This window comes from Canis lupus, chromosome X (assembly GCF_048164855.1).
Source record: "Canis lupus baileyi chromosome X, mCanLup2.hap1, whole genome shotgun sequence".
Lineage (NCBI taxonomy): Eukaryota > Metazoa > Chordata > Mammalia > Carnivora > Canidae > Canis > Canis lupus.
The window spans coordinates 49,111,503-49,133,766 of NC_132876.1; the positions used below are offsets into that span (position 1 = coordinate 49,111,503).

The 22,264-nt window shown below is 45.7% G+C and overlaps 1 protein-coding gene across 7 annotated transcripts in view; it reads right to left on the bottom strand.

The window, feature by feature from the left end:
* DRP2 (dystrophin related protein 2) overlaps positions 1-22,264 on the bottom strand; it is a 68,124-nt gene that overhangs the window by 37,671 nt on the left and 8,189 nt on the right. For 4 of the 7 annotated variants that reach the window (XR_012026639.1, XM_072817733.1, XM_072817731.1 and 1 more), the window contains exons 2-15: positions 19,086-19,262; positions 16,824-16,919; positions 14,881-15,044; positions 12,859-13,015; positions 10,722-10,842; positions 8,705-8,973; positions 7,968-8,114; positions 7,405-7,483; positions 5,189-5,249; positions 4,812-4,873; positions 3,683-3,757; positions 2,258-2,459; positions 1,950-2,035; positions 225-382 (exon numbers count right to left, since the gene is read on the bottom strand). Coding sequence is in view for 6 of the 7 variants with exons in the window: in XM_072817733.1 (XP_072673834.1) it covers positions 225-382; positions 1,950-2,035; positions 2,258-2,459; positions 3,683-3,757; positions 4,812-4,873; positions 5,189-5,249; positions 7,405-7,483; positions 7,968-8,114; positions 8,705-8,973; positions 10,722-10,842; positions 12,859-13,015; positions 14,881-15,044; positions 16,824-16,919; positions 19,086-19,202 (1,794 nt within the window). In the remaining variant the exon portion in view is untranslated. Of the gene's footprint in view, positions 1-224; positions 383-1,949; positions 2,036-2,257; positions 2,460-3,682; positions 3,758-4,811; positions 4,874-5,188; positions 5,250-7,404; positions 7,484-7,967; positions 8,115-8,704; positions 8,974-10,721; positions 10,843-12,858; positions 13,016-14,880; positions 15,066-16,224; positions 16,358-16,823; positions 16,920-19,085; positions 19,263-22,264 lie in introns of those variants that run through there. The other 3 variants (XM_072817735.1, XM_072817736.1, XM_072817737.1) reach the window with 3 other exon arrangements.

Below are 22,264 nucleotides of genomic sequence, written 5' to 3' on the forward strand. Positions count from 1 at the left end.
TTTTGCCTTGTCCTAGTTGAGCTGTCAAACTGCCACCACCACCCCCTGCCACCCTAACAGAACTCTGATCTTAAAAGTCCAGAGAACCCTCTGGTTTGTTGTCCCATCTGATCAGACCTCCCTTTACATCTGAGTAGTTCAGATGAGAAGCCTCACTCTTAGTTCTCCCTCCCTTCTTCCCACCCACCCTGCCTCTCGTCATCCATCCCCAGTTCCATACTCACAAAACGGAAGCAACTGCGGACACTGGGCTCCACGTTGCTGCCCCCAAAGGCCGCCACTTCCCCCAGCTGCCGGGGCACCTGAATGGCCTCATGAAGCAGGACACCGAGGTGGCGCTGGTCACACTGGCTGCCTGAGTTGGCTACTTGGCTGAAGAGGTCTGCTGGCCACACCATAAGTCACAGCCACCCACCCACCCGAAGATGGAATGGCCAGAGAATGGTGTAAGGAGAAAGAGCAGGGAAGGAAGACAGAGAAAGAGCACACAGACTGAGCTAATGACTTTTGAAACCCGGAATACTTATAGGCCCATCCCTGACCTTCTAGAAGCTCATGGGGTCTAAAAAAAAGCATCCTCTGCGTTCAGAGAGAGAAAAAGAGACAGGCTCAAAGAGACAGAGCATCAGAAGCAGGGGGAGTGAGAGATGAAGACAGAGAGCAGGCTGCATGTGAGACCAGTGCCAGACATGGATACAACACTGCCGGGAAAACAGATTCTCAAGAAGCAAGATGAAGGGGCATGGGGTGTAGGGGTGTCTGAACATGAGTCCCCTTCTACTCATGTAGCTCATGGAGTCTGGCACTGTAGTAAGCTCTCAATTCTCCACACAAATGGAAAGAAACCCTGGCATGGATAATCCACAAAGAGGAGCTCATCATCTAATAATTACCTCTAAATGATTATGGAATAGACTATGGTACTTGTATTTGAACATGGGCTATATCTGATCAGTGAGAACCACCTCCGTCCTATCCCGACCCTAGAGAAGCTCCTTCCAAGATTTTTGTCTTGTCTCATGCCATCACCTATGGCTTAGAAAATACTCAGAAAGCAGACAGCCTGCGTTTTAGTTCTGGATCTGTTACTGACTAGCTTGTAGGAGCTTGGGGAAATCATGAACCTCTCTATGCTGCAGTTTTCTTCTTGTAAACTGAGGAAAAATAATCACTGTCTGGTCTTTCTCAAAGGTATGTGGGGAGAAATCAATAATAGTGTTGCAATGAACATGCTTTGCTCTGTCTCCTTCCCTGTAAAGCTTTCCCAGACCACTGTCATCCCTCTTCTGTGATCTGATATAGCACATATCCTTTGCCCTTCAGATTATTCTAATTAGCACTTTCAAAAATGCTTCCTATGTATTTCTGTCTCCTCCTCTGGACTCTCAACAGCTTGAGGCAGGGACCATATCTGATCGAACCTTGTACTTGCCACACTTAGCACAGAATAGTACAAAATGCTGTACTGGATGGAGGATGGAGGGAAAGGCAAAGGCACTATAAACCAGAGAGGTTAAATATGACAGAAGGACATCCTATTCACCTCCCAATAATAACCCCAATAAGGATTAATAATTGTGCCCTGCCTGTGTAATCACATGGGAAGTCTCCAGTAGAATGTGTGACATGGCTTGAGCTTCCAACGGGGAGAGAGCTAATAAGCCTGATAGGCCACAGGATACCAGCTCAGACCTTGGTCAATTAATCACATTGGATCAGAAGAAGCCAACCCCCTTGGAGTGACACTAGAAAGAGTAACAGGCCTTAGATCCATCTTAGCTTTGGGCTGTTGTAGGTTCATTGCAATAGCCTGGACCACTATTATAATGTAGTCCGAGTAGTGCTCTGCTGAGTCATTAAGACGTGCCTTCTGCTTATTTCCACCCTTTCTCCTCCCACAACACCTCTCCCTATGCCCAACTCCACTCCAGACTTGGGGCTGTACTCACACTGCAATTTTTCTTTTACTTCTGTGCCACACAGACATGCAATGCCGGTCTTAAAAGACAGTGCCCGCATCTTTCCACTGCGACCACTAGGTTTAAGAGAAGAGACTGAGAACACGAATACATGTAAAGAGTTAACATCTTGGCATTAATTTCCCTCACAGAGTTGATCCCAGCAGGGCTCTGTGCCAACCAGGCCCCGAGCTGAGCTAAGTCCAAGTCCACTGTGGAAGCAACCTCTTCCCACCATGCCCACTTCAAATGTCCCACTGGATTTCATCATGGAGGCTTCCAGGGATACAAGCCCTTACCTATCAAAAACATTGAGGAGCCAGTTGAGGCTCATGTCCACACAGAGTGGCACATTGACCAAGATGCCTCTTTCCTCCTCCAGCCGTTCATATAAGGCAGTCAGGCAGTGAATGATCTCCACCACGTCCATCACATGTTCACTGGCCTGCAGATCATGCTCATTGAAGATCTCTAGGGCTGTGGTTAAAGTTACCAGGTCCACTGGGAAGGAAAAGAGACAGGAGAAAGTATAGCCAAAAACAGAACTCCTAAGGCTAGACAAGGAAATAGCACACCAGCATCACCAAGTTTGACTCAGTCTCCAGACCTATCATTTGTAAGTATGATACAAGATTGCATTTCATCAAAACTCTCATCCCAAAGAGGGGGATGATAGTGAAAGGCCTCCTAAATTAACCCAAAATGTGTATATACTCATTTGTTCTTTGACATCAGCTTCAAGAAGATGGTAGGATGTGAGTAAATTCACCTCCTTTATTGTATTAGCTCCTAAAGGGTCAAATCCTATTTTAAGTCTCTCTGGCTTTACACACATTTCAATAGCAAATAGGTTTGTCCATGAACCTTGTTCTGAGAATCTAGATACTAGTTATGAAGACTCAGGTATGCCTGGGTAAATGTGATATACATCAGGAGGACTTTCTCATTTACTGTCAATGCTGGAATCTGCCTGGCCAGACATGCCTGGGCTGGGAAGATTGAATGGATAGTGTCCCTGAGAAAGGTCAGAGAGCACATTTTATTTACATCCACATTGTCCCCTAACCACTGGCACTTGATTCAATAGTTCTCCTGTGTTCAATAACCCTAAGATGGCAAAAGAACACAAGCCCCTGATGGCTCCAAACCTTGGGTTGAGATACTTCCGCCACAAAACAGTTGCTTGGTTATCTATGCTGGGCAGGGAAGGGACAAGTAGGAGGATAATTATGGGTTTGGAAACAAGTCTGGGGTTTGGGGACAATAGAAGGCGCCTAGAAAGAACAGGTATCCAGAGTCAGCATATCCCAGCCTTCAGAAAGTTCCCACTAAGCCAATCAACAAGTGGTTTTTTTTGTTTTTTGTTTTTTCTAGAGAATATCATTTAATACACTTGAGACAGCATCCATATAAAGTTAGCGTTGCTTTAAAAAATAAGAACCATAATATAAACCAGTAAAAAATGGGCCTGACTGGGCTTTGGGCAACCCCTGGGAGAGGGTCCTTGAGGTGGCCTGTCCCCTCCCCCACTAGGCAGGCCCCCCACCTCGTGGGGTAGGGTGGCCTCCTCAAAGCCAGCCCCAGAAGGCAGAACACTGACTCCAAGGGAGGGCCAGGACAGACAGAGGGGACAGCTGAGGTGGGATAAAAGTGGAAAACAGCCAACAGACGAGGAAGAATGGGAGTGGGGTGGAGGCCACAGGGAAGTGAGATGGGAAGCTTACAACGCAGTGCCTTCTGGACCCGGCGTAGCTTCATGGCAGTGCGGTAAGCTGAGAACTTAATGTTGTTCAGATCAGCTGCAAAGATTAGAAAGAGATATACTCCGATCAGGGAAATGCAAATTAACACCACAACAAAATACCATATTACACCCACCAGATTGGCAAAAAACAAAAGTCTGACAATAGCAGGTGTCAGAAAAGATCTGGATAAATGAGGAAGGCTGGTGGAAGGGTAAACTGATACAATCAGTTGAATGTAACAAGTTGGCAGAAAACAATTTGGCATCACTTGGTAAAACCGAACATTCACATATCCTACAACCCAGCTGGATATGGATCCTAAATCCATGCTTTTCAAGCATTTATTGACCAAGACGCATAGTAAGAAATTCATTTGACATCTGGGTCCGATATGTACACACAGTTGTGCATGTATAAATAACTGAATCAAGCACTTCAGGAAACACCTTGCTAGATTTGATAAAGTAAAAACATGACAAATTAACGTCAAATATGACTCTTGCTCAGGATCTGTTGCACTTTCAAATTTCTTAGTCTATTCACAAGGCACTGAAACAATGTTAGATCCAGAGACTGAAAAACATGCACACGTGTACCAGAACACATGTACCAGAGCTCCTTAGCAGCACTGTCTTTATTAGTTCCAAGTTATAAACAACCCAAATGTCTATCAACAGTAGACTGGGTGAAGAAACTGTGGTATATATAAAGGAATGCTCTGTAACAGGGAGAATGAATGAACTATATTCACATGCAGCAGCATGGATAATATTTGCAACCTAATGGTGAATCTCTCTTAGTAGTCAAAACTAAAGCACCTGAAAGTCACAATAATCATAGCCTGGACAGCGTCTTTCAAAGCAGAAAAGCATCTCTAAGCATCACATCTCTAAGCATCATTACGGAATGTGATAGTAAAATGGTTCAAGAGGAATGCAGAGCCTCCAGTTGAGGGAGGTGCAGAGGGGAAAGGAAGGAAGGCTGCTGGAGAAATGAGAAGGCACTCACTTCCACCCCGCCTGCTTGTTGAATGGAATTCCCTTCTGTTCTTATAGGAAAAAGGCAGCCAGATAGATCTCCACCCTATACAGGAACCCCGAATTCTTACCCAGTGTTTGGTATAACTCAGTCATCTTGGGATGGTCCCAGCAAGTGGTCTGAGCCTGGTGGCTACAAACAAAAGCATCAATAATACCAGGGTCCATGCCGCCCCACACACACACTCCCCCCCACACATGTGTGCATCCCTCAGTGAGAGGTTGAACACAAGGAACTGCAGGATCTGAGGGTGAAGCATGAAGATCCCAAAGCACAAGCGTTCACCTTTACCCAGGTAGCATCTTGAGCTCTTGAGATGAGTAGGAGGACAAACTGGACTGGATGGGGGAATCCCAATAGATGAGTGACAGGGACAGGGAGAAAAAAAAGGCAAGGGAAGGTGGTGGGCAGGTGAATGACCCACTTCTAATTCAGATGGTCACTCACTTGATGTAGTAGGGAACTTTATTGGGTGAAATTGCTCTTTCCCAGGGAACTTGCACAGAGGCTGGTAAAGGAGAAGAGAAAGAGAAAGGAATTGGCCACTTAAGCTCTTTAGGCCCCTGGCAACTCCCCCGCTCTATCTTCTCTATCTTCCTAAATAGGAGGTCAAGCCCAAAAGGGGATGCCTGCTTTACTGAAGGTGGGGCAAAACTAATGAACGCACTTCTCTCTCTGAACTTATTTAGGGCAAGGGAAGAAATTGTCACTGATACCCTCATGTTTCAGAGATGTGGCAAGGGCATGAGCAGGAATACCTGGCCTCAGCCACACTGACCATCTTTTCCCTGAGCAGGCTGCCATCTCTGCCCATTCAGCTGCGGGTAGCTCCAGTGCTGCCGTGGATATGAAGTGGACCCTACTTTCCTCATGGAGCTCAAAGCCTTTCCCCTGGGAAGGTTAAGCCTCTCAGTCCTATGGGACAATTGGGAATGGTATCGCTTAATTCTCTCTGGTGAGGAATTACAGAAGAGGATGCCCTTCTCTGCTCCATGTCTTTATCTTTCAGATGTTCCAGGAGAGGCTTAGTTACCTGGTCAACCACCACACTGCAATTTCCCTGAGTATAAGAGCCCACTGTAGTTATAGCTGCACATCAGTTATTATAATAGGATTAGTTCTAACTGCCAGTAATATTTATTGAGTTCCTGGGGCGCCTTGAGTGGCTTGGCAGTTAGCATCTGCCTTCGGCTCAGGTTGTGATCCCAGGGTCCTGGGATTGTGTCCCACATCAGGCTCCCCAAAGGGAGCCTGCTTCTCCCTCTGCCTGTGTCTCTGTCTCTCTCTCTCTCTCTCTCTCTCTCTCTGTGTCTCTCATAAGTAAAAAAATAAAATAAAATCTTTTTAAAAAAATTTATTGAATTCCTGCTATGAGCCAGATACCTCGCTAAGTGCTCTGTGTACATAACTAATTTTCATATCCGTATATTCTCACCATTGCCACTGCTACCACCCGGACCTGGGTCACCATAATGCCTCATTATGGTGGAATAATGCCTGGATTATTACACTATGCTTCCTAACAGATCTTCCTGCTCCCAATCTTGCCCCTCAACACTTGACTGTGTCAGATCATGTCAGCTTCCTGCTCAAACCCTTCCAAAGGCTCTCCATTCCATTCAGAGGAAAGTCCCAAGTTCTAACCATACCCTACAAGGTCCTCAGGGCTCTGGTCTCCTGCTACCCCTCTGCTCTCCCACTATCTCCTCTCTTTATTACCTCTACACCAGCCTCCTTCCTGTTCCTCAGGCATGCCCCTGCCTTGAGGTCCTAGAAGTTGCTGTTCCCTCCACCTGGTGTGCTCTTCCCTCAGACATCCACATGGCTCATTCCCTCATTTCCTTGAGGTCTCTACTCAATTGCCACACTCCTGGTGAGGTCTTTCCTGACTGTGCCATCCAAAATTGCAAGACCTCCCTCATCAAGTCCACACCACCTTTTCAATGTCTTCCCTGCTTTACTTTTTTCCCACAGCACTTGTTGCCAGTTTGCTTTAGACATATATATTTTTTAAGATTTTATTTATTTATTTATGAGAGACACACAGAGAGAGGTAGAGACATAGGCAGAGGGAGAAGCAGGCTCCCTGAGGGGAGCCCGATGCAGGACTCAATCCAAGGATCCTGGGATCACGACCTGAGCCAAAGGCAGACGCTCAACCGCTGAGCCACTCAGGCGCCCCACCTTAGACATATTTTACTTGTTTATGTTCTGGCCTCTCTGACTAGTGTATAAGCTCTGTAAGTCTAAAGACTTGTCTGTTTTGTTCACTGATGTAACTCCGGTGCCTGAAACACTACCTGGCCCACATTAGGTCCTCAATAAATGTTGTTGAAAAAATGAAGTTCTTTAACTCCTATAACCCTATGAGTTAGGTCATATTTACCCCTCTTTTTACATATGGGATAACTGATGTGCAGAAAGGTTGAGCTATTTTTTTTTCAAGCTTGCATGGCTATCAAGTCAAGGAGCAGTAGTTCAGACCCTGGCCTCTCTGACTGGAGAGCCTGTCGTTTCAACCATTGTACTACATTGCTTTATCCTGTGTGCTTCGCAGATGCCAAGATACACTGGGCTCCTCCCAGGCCCCCAAGGCACAAGAGTAGACTCTCTTGGAAGGTATCTGAGGTTCTGCTAAGTGAAGTCTAGTCTGTCTCACGTACAGGAGAGGAAGTGCTGTGACCCAGGCCCGAAGTCTCGGTGGGCATCCTGGAGCTGCTTAAGCCTCTCGCCAATTGACACCTAAAGCAAGAGGCAGAAAGTCGGTGAATTCATTCTAGATATTTAGTGCAGGATTTCCAGGCACCTCTGGAAATCTTCGTGAAGGCCCTCCCAGGCTAGCTCCTCTCTGGTTTTAGCTCTTCCCCCCATCCCTGTCGCCCACCTCAGCCCATCCACGTCACTCCCAAGGGTCAGAGAAAAGCATCCTTATTGCCAGGCCACAGTCACTGCCCCCATCCACCCTAAATGCCTACACCCTAGGCCCCTCTCAGATCCTCATTTCAATTACTCCCTGCAGCCTGGAGGTTGAGAAGCCTGTTCCCTGGCCCTAAATGCTCTACTACTCTTTTCCTGTGGAGGTCCCACTTTAATGCCTCTCTGCTTTCTTCTGGCCTGAAGAAGATTCTCCCAAACATGGTTCTATCAGAGCTCTTCTTTTTTTTTCTTTTCTTTTTTTTTTTAATCAGAGCTCTTCTTGATGGCTCACTCCAGGCTTCTCTTCTACCTGTAGCTGTTTCCACCGGATATTGATCTGCTCCAGGGCCCGGGAATTCTCCATTGACAAGTGTACATCAGAAATGGCAAGTTGGTGAGCCAGGTCATTCACCAATTTCACTCCATCTTTCATGGGGGAAAATTCTTCTTTGAATAGCTACAGAACCAGAACCCAAGTCCCACAGCAAACAGAGAATGGGAAAGAGGAACTGTTAGTCATTCACCTCAACCCCTCCCTCTTCATTCAAAGGTTTTTGTTTAAACAGCATGACCCAGGTACTTGCTATGACACCATCTGGACTCAGGTGTGGGTGGCCACTGTCCTTACTCTCTTCCTTTTCTGCTCTCAGAAAACACCAGGGAGGGATGCCTGGGTGGCTCAGTAGTTGAGCATCTGCCTTTGGCTCAGGACATGATCCCAAGATCCCGGGATAGAGTCCCACACTGGGATTCCTGCGTGGAGCCTGCTTCCCCGCCCTGCCCCCCTGCCTATGTTTCTGCCTCTCTCTCTCTCTGTGTCTCTCATGAATAAATAAATTTAAAATAATAATAATAAAAGAAAACACTAGGGAAAGAAAAGACAGTAGAAGGGCAGAGGAGACTCCAGCTAAACCAGCCCCCCAAACCATCACTCAGGGAAAGGCTCATTTGCAGTCTGGGCCAACAATGAAGTTTCAGTAGCGGGGACTGGGAGGAGGGTCAGGTATCAGGGTGGACCATAGCCAGGTTAGGTAGGGGCCTGTATACCTTAAGAGCCTGGATGTGTTCAGGGAGTGAATCAATGAAGAGATCCCCAATGGGCTCCCATGTGGCTCGGACTCCCTCGGCCTGGGTCAGAGTATTGCTTAATTCCTCCATTGCCCCTTGAATCTCCAACAGCTGCTCTAGAGTGTGCTCAATGTGGCGGTGCTGGTCCACACAGCGGGCTGTCAGCTTCTCCCATAGTTCACTGGCCACTGTTGCCTGCTTCCACACAAAGCGGCTAAGGTTCTGGATCCGCTGTCTGGGAGAGGTATCTGTAAGAGCAAGCAGGAAGCCAGGTCAGGCCAACCCGGCAGGGACAGGCCAGGGAAGGAGGGACCAAGACAGACTTTTGTAAAATGTGTTCATGTGTGTTCAGCTCTATGTGCTTTATCACACATGTGGATTTGTGCGTCCCCCCACCACAGTCAGGAGAACATGTTGTTACTTTCCCCTACTATGAGGATTTCCTCATATTCTTTTTTTTTATTTCCTCATATTCTTAAAAAATGGACAAGGTAAAGAGTGAGTAAAATATTTGAAGAGGTGCAGTGAGGCAAGTCATTAAGAGTCTTATTTACATGACTCAAGAATGCTATTTTTGCATTAGTGTCTGCTGCCACTTCCATCCAAAGAAGGGAGGCATTTTTTGCCCAGGAGAGTTTAGCATAACTTACCCAAGCTTTTCCACCTAGGCTTCTAAATTGTTGGTTTCTTCTTCCTCCCTTAGCTCTCCCCTCAGAAGTAGATTCAGACCCCCACAACTCCAGGCTAATTGGAATTGCCCTGCTTTCTTTTGAGCTTGTCCTATGTGCGGCCCACTTGGCAGTAAATTGACTACTAGCTTCCTACCCAGGAGCTGGAAGTAAACTGAGAGATTCAACAGCTTTACAAAGGGCTCAATTAACAAAGAGTCCTTAGGGGCAGCCCGGGTGGCTCAGCGGTTTAGCGCTGCCTTTAGCCCAGGGTGTGATCCTAGGGACCCAGGATCCAGTCCCATGTTGGGCTCACTGCATGGAGCCTGTGTCTCTGCCTCTCTCTCTCTCTCTCTCATAAATAAATAAAATCTTTTAAAAAATAAAACAAAGAGTCTTTCCAGAGGATTCATAGCCAGTCTTGAAAGGTTGAGGACTCTTACTGAAGAAGAGAGTTCACTGGGCTACCACTCAGACCTAATCACCATGAATCCCACCCTGCTACCTTACTTGAACCTAGACTTAGAGTGGCCAACTCTACTGAGGGAAGGGACTAGAAGTCACCAGGATCAGTAGCAAAGATACACAGTAAATTTTCTCCTGAAATGTCATCACCTAGCTTTTTAGATTGTAAAAAGATTTTTTTTAATTTTCTGGTTGATTAGTGCATCACTGCATGTCTCTCTATGTTGGAATAAAGCAGTATGTTTTTTGTTTTTGTTTTTTAATATTTTATTTAAATTCAATTGCCAACATATAGTATAACACCCAGTGCTCATCCCATCAAGTGCCCTCCTCAGTGCCCATCACCCAGTTACCCCATCCCCCCACCCTCCTCCCCTTCTGCAACCCTTTGTTTCCCAGAGTTAGGAGTCTCTCATGGTTTGTCTCCCTCTCTAATTCTTCCCCCACTCAGTTTCTTTCCTTTCCCTTATATTCCCTTTCACTATATCGTATATTCCACATATGAGTGAAACCATGTGGATTGTTTTTCTCCAATTGAAAGGACATACTACTACTTTTATTTACTGAGTCAGCTCAATGCATTTGAGTCTTTTGTTTTTTTTTCTTTTTTATATCTCATTAGAAGGCCACACATGATGCTCCACAGAGCCACATACAGCTTTGGGCCACATGTTTGTCTCCCCTGCTCCAGGTTCTGGTTCTCTTTGCTTTTTCTTGCAATGTGAATCTTGCTCCCTCTCAGCTTTGGACTCCTAAGAGAAAATTATCCTCCCAGATAACAGCTAAGAAAATGAGTTGGGGGAAGGCAGGAAGGTGTTTAGCAGTTCATTGTTAAGAAGACAAAAAAGAGGAAGACCACCTACCTTTGCTCTCAGAACGAGGTTCCTCTAATTCCTCAAATGGGTGCTGGGACAGGAAGGCCTGAGCTGACTCCAGCACAGAATAGATATAGGGGCCCCGAGACTTGACATCTTCCATAAAGGCCTATGAAGTGTAGCAACACAGTCAACAGGGAAGTAAAATCTTTCAATTGCCTTAAATTCCATTCTGCAATTGACAACCTTTCTTTTCTTCCATGCAGTTTGATCCTTTAGCATTATCATGTATCTTTGGGCTACCCAGACATAAAGAGGTGCAGTCCTCCCTATGGGCAGAAGAATGACTTTGACACTGGGAAGTCTATTTAGTATGAAATGGGTCTGTATATGCCACAAGGTAGAGAGAAATGTGGAGATTTAGGGTTGGGAATCTTGGTTCTCTGGAAGACCCAGAAAGTCCCTGTAAGAGGCTTAGAGAAATCAAAACCAGATAGACAGGATTAAAAGCATAATTTTACTCAAATTTTTTGTTGATATGCAGAGAAGAGTACACAAATCAAATATATACAGCTCAATGAATTTCCATTAGTGATTCCATATCTGTAATTAGTACTAAGATCAAGAAACAGAATTCCACCAGCATCCCAGAAGGCACACTCAGTGGTCCCTTCTGGTCATTATCTCATCCTTCCCCCTTAGGTAACCACTATCCTGACTTGTAATACCACTGATTAGTTTTGCCCATCTTGAACCTTATATAAATGGTATCATACAGTATATACTCTTTTTTTTGTATCTGGCTTTTTTTTCCCCACTAAACATACTGTTTTTAAGAGTCATCTGGGCTGTGGCATGTAGCTATAGTTTATTTTCTTGCTGTACTGTATTCCATTCTGTATCCACCTTTTAAATTGAAATATAATTGACATATAAGATTGTATAAATTTAAGGTATATAACATGTTGATTTGATGCATTTATATTGCAATATGATTGCCATTGTCACCTTAGGTACACCTCTGCTATGTCACACAATTATTTCTTCTAGTACATACTGTATTCATTTTTTTTTATTTATGATAGTCACAGAGAGAGAGAGAGAGAGAGAGGCAGAGACACAGGCAGAGGGAGAAGCAGGCTCCATGCACCGGGAGCCTGACGTGGGATTCGATCCCGGGTCTCCAGGATCGCGCCCTGGGCCAAAGACAGGCGTTAAACCGCTGCGCCACCCAGGGATCCCTACTGTATTCATTTTTAAGAAATATCTGGGGGTGGAAGCCTGGGTGGCTCAGTCAGTTAAGCTTCTGCCTTTGGCTCTGGTTGTGATGGATCGAATCCTGCATTGGGCTCCCTGCTCAGCATGGAGGGAGTCTGCTTTTCCTTCTCCCCTCTGCCTCTCTCCGCTGCTTGTTCTCTCTCTTTCTCCCTCAATTGGATGGATAAAATCTTTAAAAAAAGGAATATATGGGGGCTTAGTTGGTTTTGGGCTTAGTTGGTTAACCATCTGCCTTCCACTCAGGTCATTATTTTGGGGTCCTGGGATGGGCCCTGCATCAGGCTCCCTGCTCAGTAGGGAGTCTGCTTCTCCCTGTCCCTGCCTCCTACTTGTGCTTTCTCTCTCTTTCTCTCTCTCTCTCAAATAAATAAATAAAATCTTTAAAAAAAGAAATATCTGTTGTTAGTTTCTGATTATAAAATGTAATATATGTCACAGAAATCTTAGAAATCTCAGAAAAGCATGAAGAAGACAACTAAAAAGAACTCTAATCTCATTACCTAGAGTTAACCATTGTGAACTTTTTGATATAGTTCCTTCTTGTTTTTGTATGTGTGTATACATGCACACACATCTACATAGATTTTGGTACAACTGAGGTCCACCTGCGTAAGCTTTGTAGCCTATGTTTTTTCCACTTAACAGTATATTATGTTCATTTTCCCATGTCCCCACTGAAAATCAGGGCAGGATTTTAAGGGAAGCCAATTTCTGATGAAAGGGCAAAAGAGAAAAGGTTTGACTGACTCTGGTGGAGTGTTATACAAAAACCAGTAAAACTGTATCCAGCCTCCTGTTACTTCAGGTGTCTAAGCAGAGGCTAAGTGCCCATCTGTCAGAATACTGCAAAAAAGATCCTTTCCCAGCTAAGAGGTTACACACCACAGCCCCCATAATTCAAACCTACTGCATGTGTCTCCTTCTCCTGTTGTACCAGGGCCACATCCCCTTGCAAGGGCAGCTGAGCTGACAGTTCCTCATCCTTTTGGCTGAGCCAGTCAATAATCTCTTGCAGAGGGAGCTGAAGCTTTCCACTATGGTCTGAGAAGGCTTCTAGGCGAGCGCTGCACACAATGCATAAGACCAGTGATTTTCAATCTTTTTTTTTTAAGTGGCAAAATGTTTTTCCCCAAATATTTATGTGGAACTTTAATACATGAAACAGATTCAAGAGGAGCTGCTCTGGTTGAAGTAGGAGGAGGCCCAGAGCCCTCCCTCTAACCCACCCACCGAGGCTTCCAAGGTACCTTCACATGGAGTGCAGTACTAAAACCAATGAGTGAGTACACGGGTGGGGAGTGTCAGTGTGCACACTGTTTATTCAGTTGCATGCCCAGCATCAGGCCAGGAAAGGGGAGGAAACTGAGCAAAGGCATTAGGGGTGACAGCCGTCAGGTTGCCCTCTCGCCCTGGAGGAACTCCAATCATGCCGAATTACTCATCAACGGAAGCTTCTCAGAGCTGCCTTCTGAGCAGGAAAGGATACAGTAAGTAGAAAGGGTAAGCCAGGTGAATGAATGTGGGCACTCACATGTGTGAGGACACATAGAAGTATATGCAACCCAAGGGTCTCAAAGGATGACAGCACTGCAGGCTAGAGATTTGACATATGGATGGAGAAAAATGCGCATACTATAATCACCTCTGTATGCCTCCCTCCACAAATGAAACATGAGCTGAGGACCAAGTAAGTGGTAGCAAGCTGGAGGCCAGCCTAGCTATAGACATCAAGCCCATTTCCCTTCGCTGACAATAACTCTTCATTGCCTCCCTACCACTGGGGCTAAGCCCTGACCTAAATTATTGCTTCCATTAATTCTCAGAGCAGCAACCTTATGAGGTAGGTACTACTATTGCCTAGGGAGGTTAAGTAATCTGCCCAAGGTCACAAAGTGAAATCACTGGTCGAGTTAGGATTTGAACTCAGGGTGATTTACTCCAGAGCCTGCATTCTTTTCAACTTCTCTATGCCACCTCATTCCAGGCAAAGCCTACCAAAAGGCAGGCGTTTGGGCTTTGATAATAGGGATTGGAGAGGAAAAGTATGGGGGTAGGTTACATTGAGGGGTAGGGAGAAGAGGGACAATTGATACCAGAATTGCCTTCATGCTCTTACTGATTTACCCTTAGCCTGAGGAGGAATAGGTTTGCTGATAACCAATGGATGAGAGTAGAAGACATAAAAGGACAGGAAAAGAGCAGATAAGATCTACTGAGATGGAGACAGGACAATTATGAGAGGAAGAGGAGGAGGGAGCAATCGTATCCTTCATTTATACATCAGTGCTTTTAGGTTCAGAAAGCATTTTCATACCTTATAACAATCCTCACAACAACATTGTGAGGGAGTTAGGACAGTTTCTTCACTCTTTTTTTTTATAGTTTAAAAAAACAAGTGAAATCCAGATAACTCAAGCCACATATCCGAGGTGACACAACTACTTAAAACTGAGGCTCAATGGTCTCATTCATTTGGGGAATATAAAATAGTGAAAGGGAATAAAGGGGAAAGGAGAAAAAATGAGTGGGAGATATCAGAAAGGGAGACAGAACATGAGAGACTCCTAACTCTGGGAAATGAACTAGGGGTGGTAGAAGGGGAGGTGGGCGGGGGGGTGGGGGTGACTGGGTGATGGGCACTGAGGGGGGCACTTGATGGGATGAGCACTGGGTGTTATTCTATATGTTGGCAAATTGAACACCAATAAAAAATAAATTTATAAAAAAAAAACAGGCTCAAATCCAAGTCTCCCAAATTCTGACTCAGGGTCCTTTCCAAAGTCCAGAGAAGGAAAGGGAGAAGTGGATGATGAGGCTGATGAGAGGGTGACACACAGGCTGAGAGAATGACAAGTCGCAGCAGCAAAAGGAGCCCCACACTGTCCCAGCCAATTGCCTAAGACCCCTGTTTCTAGGGGCCGGGCCTTACCGGAGGTTGTGAGACTTCTTTTTGATTTCATTCCAACACAGATTCATGGCTGGTGGTTCTAGGGGTCCAGCGGCACCAACTGACCCGTTGAAGAGCTTTGGGCTTAGGCAGGAAACCCCAGCACCATCCTGAGGAGGCGCAGGGGCAGTAGCAGCAGCTCTAACCTGGACAGAAACACAGATATCCTGTGATCCCCAGAGTGTGCCACACTCTGCTCTGCACCAAGCCAAGAATGGGACAAATGTGAACAAGGGGAGAGAAGGGCTTGTCCCAGGGTATGTTGGGGGGTGGTGCAGGGGACGAGCGAGATAAAGGAAGACTTCATGGCTCTGTTCACTGCAAGGTCCTCTCTTGGTACAGGTCAGTCACTTTTAACTGCTAACTACTATCATTATTACTCTTACTACTGTAAATTCTGCCAAGACTACTTACTGCCCAGATGGGATTCTGGGAGTAGAGTATTTGCTTTAGATAAAGATCTGCTCAGAATTACCCAAACACTGGCAACCACAGCCTTCAAGGTAAGCTGTAGGCTCACATTTCAGTGTCCCACAGTTTACCCAACCTTCTAGAAAAGAAAGCTGAGGGGCTTCCTCAAAGATTCAGGGAGAGAGAGTAGACCAGCCAGAGAGACCTATCAGTAATAGATGTCCTACTTCCCAAATGAATCTAGTCTTTGGTGTCCCCACTCCCTCTTCCTCCACCTGCATTTTCTACCAATCAGGAAGCCTAGAAATAGTCCTAAAGGCCACTGTTCATCTTCCAGGGGTTGAGAAAGAGCTAAAGCCACATTTTTGATCCTGCTCTCCAAACGACTCTGACCAGAGTCAGCTGCCGAGAGGACCAGCCTTAGAGCCTGCCAGAGGCTCACCTTGAGCACTCAAGTTCAGAGCCCATCACTTGTTCACCCTAAAGGGTATTACAAGGCTTGGGGGGAATGAGGGTTGTGCCAAATAGCCCTTAAGAAGTTCCCTACCTCTAGCACAATGCCGGGACTACCCAGCCAGGGGCAGAAGGGGTCAGAGGGAAGGAGAGTTTGGAGGAGGAAATCTCAGCCCATGCTGCTCAATCCCAGCCTGGGGAAACCCACCTGCCTGTCTGTCTACTTGTTTGCCTTTTGTAGAAAGAACATGGTTTTGGTGGTGGCTGAGACTCCTCTAGTTTCCCTTTCTCCCAAAACCACGTTTCCTTCCCACTTAAGACTCTCCAGGCAATTTAGGAAACCAATCATCACATTAAAACCACAGCTCACATCCACATACTGAAAGGGAAGTAAGGGAGCAACCGAGCTCAGGGGCAAAGTTCTGAATTCAATTACCCTGTGTCCCCAAGAGCTGATCATACCTGTGCTACCTGGGGAGTCCACTGTAGGATTAGGCAGCTCCATGATTATCCCTCAGCTCGCATCCAGAATCAGTGCCTGGTGAGCCTCAGGCAGAGTCCTGACAGGCTCTAAGCAGGCTCCCTCAGGGAGGGCCAGCAGAGCTGAGCCAGGTCAGGAGGCGGGAGCTGTCACCCTGTTTGTTTACTGACCCCCCAGGAATCTGGAGGGGGCGGCTATGTCAGGGCTCAGCTTGTGAATCAGAGCTTTGTCCCTGGGGAATTCCAGCTCGCTTCCAGCCTGCCACACCGGGGCCAGGAAGGCCCTCCCAGGCTGCCAAGGATGGCGGGAGTGGGATTGGGCATTCCACGGTGTTGAGAAGGGGCATGCAGAGGGTAGTTTCCCTTGATCTGTTTTCCCTTTCCATGGAAGACCCAAAGGACTCTGCCTCTAGCCCCCCCTCGGCCTCCCCTGAGTTAGGAGAAAGGATCAGACCACTTTGGTGACAAACTTCTGGTAAGCTATTTCCCCAAAGCCTGGCAGGAGGCTGGGCTTGGAAATAAGCCTTAGTCTTTAACTAATTAAGTGTGCTCAGAGGCAGTGAGCAATGTGTGTGGCACACCTGGGGATGGAGCCATGGGAAGGCAGGATCAGGAAGTTGGCCAGCAGAAGATTCATCTAAGCCCACCGTGAAAACAAGGGGGTGCTCTGCCCTGCCCTGGGGAGACAGAGAGAAATGGAGGGAGAGTCATTATCCATCCCCCCCAGACCTCTCACTGCACTCTAAGTCTAGGGGGAAAGAAATGGGTCTGTGGACATCCTCCTGGACCTCCTTAGGGGAGGGAGAGGGCAAAATGGAACCCAGCCGTTCTGTGCAGGGATCCAGTGCCAGCAAGGCTCCTGTCTTCTGCTTGTGCTGCCCTGGGACACTGGTTTGAGGGGCAGGGCCCCTTCTGGAAGTGGCCACTCTTCCTCCAGCCGACTTGCCTGGGGTAAAGGTTAACATTCCCAAGCTAGGCCCCCACCCCTCAGCACTGAGGGAAAACACTTCATTTTTACCAAAAAGGGTTCTGTTCCCATCCTCGTTTATCTCCCACAGAGTCTTCTGGGCTTTCCACAGTTCCACATTGTTTCCATGCTGAGGCCCACCTACAGGAATAGCTGGAGCAGCTGCCTGACCCTTTCTGGGGGTCTGAGGTGGAGCTATTCTTGGTGGATTGGGGATGGCAGGGGATGGCAGGCCAAGAGGAGGGAATGGTTCTAGCTCTGGGTCAAAGCTTTGCTTATGGTGGGATGACTGGGCTCAAGCAAGTCTCCCAGAGTCCCCCAGACTGGGAATGCCCCAGAATTAGAAATGGCTCCTTGTGACCCAGCTACAACCAAGTGGTCCTGGTTCTGAGAGAAGTGTTTACGAAGAACTGAGCTCCACCCATATAAGGCTTTCATTCCCTTCAGACTTCTTAGTTTCCCGAATCCCCACTTGGTTCCCTTATTATACACCATCACTCGGACTCCCCTCTTGGTTCCCCCTTATATTTACAAGTGCCCCTAGCAGAGCCAGGTACACACTAGGCAGATGATGAATAACATTTTTTGTTCCCTACCAATGGCCTTCTACTTCTGGCTTTTGTGGCCAAGATGTTTGCTTCTCACCACAATCCCCAGGGGGCTCTCTCCTTATCTCTTGAAACTTTAAGACAAAGTGCCATAGGGAAGAAAGAGAAGAAACTGGACAGTGGTAGAGGAAAGGGGTTAGTCTTCCCATTCTCAATCACCAAATGAAGCCCTCAGGTCTCTCTGCCTAGGTGGTGAAGCTTGGAGGGGGTGAACAGTGTACAGGGCAAGCGTTTTGGAAGGGCCCAAGCTTCTCAATCCCTTGACCCTATGTAAGTCCCAATCTGGGGAAGGGGTAGGTACACTAAGCTGACCTGGCTTGAGAATATGTTAGAGGCTGCAATTTCTCTCTGGTTAGATGTGGGAAGACCGCTCAGGAAGAGCTGGATGTTATGCCTCTCCAGACTTTTCCCTCATTATTCTCTGCAAAATGGACTCCCCAGCATCCACATTCTTAATCCCTGCTGCTGCTCTCCCTCCCTTCCTGTTCCCTGTATATTCTGCTGCTGTCTGTACCCTCAGCAGTGACTCAGCACCACAGCCCATCTGTGAGATACTAAGAGACACAGTACTTTTTCACATCCTCATGGCCCCGGGACCTCAAAGCATTGTAGGACAAGCCAAAATATATTTATGTTAAGTCCCCCTTGTCCAGTTAACCTTCTCATGGACCTCCCTCATTGTCAGTAAAGGGGACTACTTTCTCGGGATTACTGTCTCTTGTACATAGTCTGCCCACCTACCAACATACATAAGCAGGGACAGACAACACCACCATTCTATTCTTAGGGAGGAGAGAGGAAAGGAGAGACAGGTGTGAAGCTGGAGGGATTCTTAGTGGGGCTGAGCCAGGAGCTATAAGACTAAAGACCTGAGAGGAAGAGCCAATGGAAGGAGAACAAATATTCCACAGGTTCAGACTATAAAGTATGCCATAAAGAAGCTAAGGCAAAGGAAGGACCCACCTTGTCCTAGGTCATACTCCAAAAGGTCACTCTTCTGGGATCTCTCTTAAGAAGTTAACATGGAACTTGTCCCCCTCAGCCACATGGGCCCTACCCAGGCCAACACATTTCCTTGCCCCATGCCCCCTATAAAAGGCTTCATGAGTGACAAGGGATGAGCCAGAAGGAGGTTCCGTGGCCTCCAAAGGGTTTCGTATATATAGAGTCCCCCAGAATTTTAGGAAGCATGGACACCCACAAGAACACACACAGATCCTGTGTCCACACTTTTTCCACAGGACGTTGTCTTGCTATCAGCCTCTTACCTGAGGCTGGGGGCAAGTGCTTCGGAGGCTGCTGCTGTGATGGAACTTGTCAGCTGCCCGCCATTCATGACATCGTGGGAGGGTGTAAGGGCATCCCTGCATGACCATAGGTTGCATCAGAACCAAGGCTCATGGAGGGTGAGAATGGGCAATGCACCGACTGTTGACCATAAGCACCTGGAAAAGTAACAAGGAGAGGTTAAGAGTCAAGACCTAGAAAAGGCCTATGAACCCAACACTTACTCAAAGGTGCCTTCGCCAATTATGTAAATAAGTAGTCAATGCTTACTGGTCTACCCAGTAGTTTTTCCCAGGCTGCCATCTACCATAAGAGACTTTATTAAATCATAGACCAAAATAGTATTTATTGTTTATCTATTGTGCTTTGTGCTACAGACACAAAGATGATTTGCTGTCTAAGATCTCACAACCTAGACAAGAGGGTGGGGGAGATCAGGGTGGGGGGAGGCAGTCATATAAGCTCATAACTATAGTAAAATGCTTATGTGGCAAGCACTATAATTGAGATTTGACCAGAAGGCTACGGGAGCACAGACTGGGCAACAACTAAGTCGAGAATGTGCAAAGATTTCAGAGAGACTGCATTTGAGATGGATCTCAAGGGACAAGTAGATGTTTGCCTAGCAGAGAAGGGTGTTCCCAGCAGAGGAACCCACCTATGCAAAAGTGGATGCCACCAAAAAAGGCATAGCATGTTCAGAGCACAGTAAGCTCCATTCAGCTAGAATTTAGGAGGCACAGAGATGAAAAAGACATGGTGCCTGCCCCCGGGGAGTTCCCATATAGAAAGAACAGGCATGGGAAAAATCAAGCCACAACGTGCTATTTGTATTAATAATAGAAGTATTTATGGGATGGAGTGAAGGGATAGATGAGTTGAGTTCTACCTGGTCATGTCAGGAAAAGCCTCCCTAGAGGAAATACACTTGAGTTGAGCCATGAAAGAGAAATCAAGATTGTCATTAGGTGTGGGAGATAAAACCAAATAATAATTTCAAACAGCACAAAATGAAATGTATGGTGTGACCAGAGTACAAGGCAGGTGTCCTGTAGGAAGCAGTAGACTAGGCTGAAAAATGAGGCTGTGGCCAGATTGGGTCATGCCTTGAATGACAAGCAGAGAATTCTGAGCTTTATCTTGTAGACAATTGGGAGGCACTGAGGATTTTAAGCAGGGGAGTGACTCGACCAGAATTGCATTTTAGAAAGAGCCCTCTGGCTGCTTTTGTGGAGTGATTCTCCCTGGGGAAGAACCTATTGAGAAGCTGTTATAATTGGCAAGCAGTTGCAGTGAGGAAGGAGTAGAGTGCACAGAATGAGATACTTACTGAAGAGGTAAAATACATTGAGCTCAGTGATCAATTGGATGTGAAGGGTGAAGGAGGTGAAGGAGTGAAAAGTTTCTAAGTTGGGAGCTGGGTGGAATATGTTGCCAACAGCAAAAGACGGAAGACAGAAGGAGCAAATTTGGTGTGGTAGGGAGTGAGGGCAGTGTTCCATAATAACCTATGCTTGAGACATATTCAGCTTTAGAAGAGCTGCAAAAAGGAAGATATGAATGAAAAAGTTGGGTGCACAAATCAGTGGACAGTTTAGTGAATGTACACAAGTGTAATGAGAATGGGTAACAAAGACAATGCTTGTAAATGCTAAAAGTGCTATCTTTCAGTGTTGGGCAAAGACATGCAAACCCTGATCCAAAGGGCAGGGAGTGAGTACCTGTAACTCCTTATGTTGATGATTAAAGAGCCATCATTTTTATTCTCTATTTCAGTGGTTCCTAACATTTTAGGTATAAGGGCCCCTTCTTAAGATTAAAAAAAAGAATCTCACTTCACCCACTCATACCTACAATAGTAGCTGTACTTTTAGTACTTACAAAGTGAGAAAAAAAAAACACTCATACATTTAAAGATCTGTGGAGTTCTTGCATCGAGTATTCTTCCTTCCTCCTCAGGGGTCCCTGGTCCAAAATTGGGGACTATTACAGATCATAGAGATGCAAGAGTTTATGGTCTGAAGAACACTTTATTGTACTCAAAGTCTCTAAAGATTACACAGCTACATAGCTCCTCATGCTTGAAGAGATTCTCCAAAGAATGGTTGAAAAGATGGCTCTCTTATCTGACACCAACATAAAATAATTAGTAACTCAGATTTAAAAAGTATTACTATAGATGTGTTATAAGCATGAAGGCTACAAAAGACTTGCCGTCAGAACTTTTTATATTAACATTATTATTTTTGAAGATTACACAAGTATTGTATGTTCTTTAAAGAAAAACTGGCAAACACAAAAAATCACAAGGATGAAAATTAAAATAACCTATAATACTACCACCCAGAATATTACTAATAGGTGAGAAGCCTTACAGTAGTTTTCTATGAAAAAAAAATCCATACATATCTACTTGTCATCATATGATATATATCATTTTATATTATGCTTTTTTCATTTGCCATTTATATCATGATCATTTTAGAATGTCACTAACTATTCCTCTAAAACATGATTTCTAATGGCTGCAAAGGTGATAGAGCACTATGGGTGAGGCACAGGCTTTGGTATCATATAGATCTAGAGTCAGATCCACATTATTCATCTTAATAGCAGTGCAGCCTGGGATGAGTTAACCTCTCTGAGCTTCAGTATTCTCATCTGCAAAATGGAAATGACAATGATACTGCCTTCGAGAATTATTCTAACTACTAAAATTAATAATGTATTTAAATAACTTAGCGCAGTGTCTGGCAATAGTATACTGCTCAATAAATGCTAGCTGTAATCATTGTTGTATACTATTCAATTGAATGGATATACCATAATTTTAACAAGCAGACATAAGTCACACTGCAATGAACAGCCCTGTGCATATTTGTGATTCTTTTGATAATTTCCTAGAAGGGAGAATTCCTGGACCAAAGTTTCAGGCTTGTGATGCACATTTCTAAATCGCCATAGAAAAAATAGTTAGATCACTTTATACTAACACCAGCAATGTATGAGAGTGCCAGTTTCCTGGCACACTTGCCAACAGTGAGTATTCTTATTTCTAAAGTATCTTTGCCAATTTTATAAGAGAAGATGGCATCTTGAGGAGTACTCTGTACTTCCTTAATTACTAAAGATGCTTAATCTTTTCCCTACATTGTTAGTG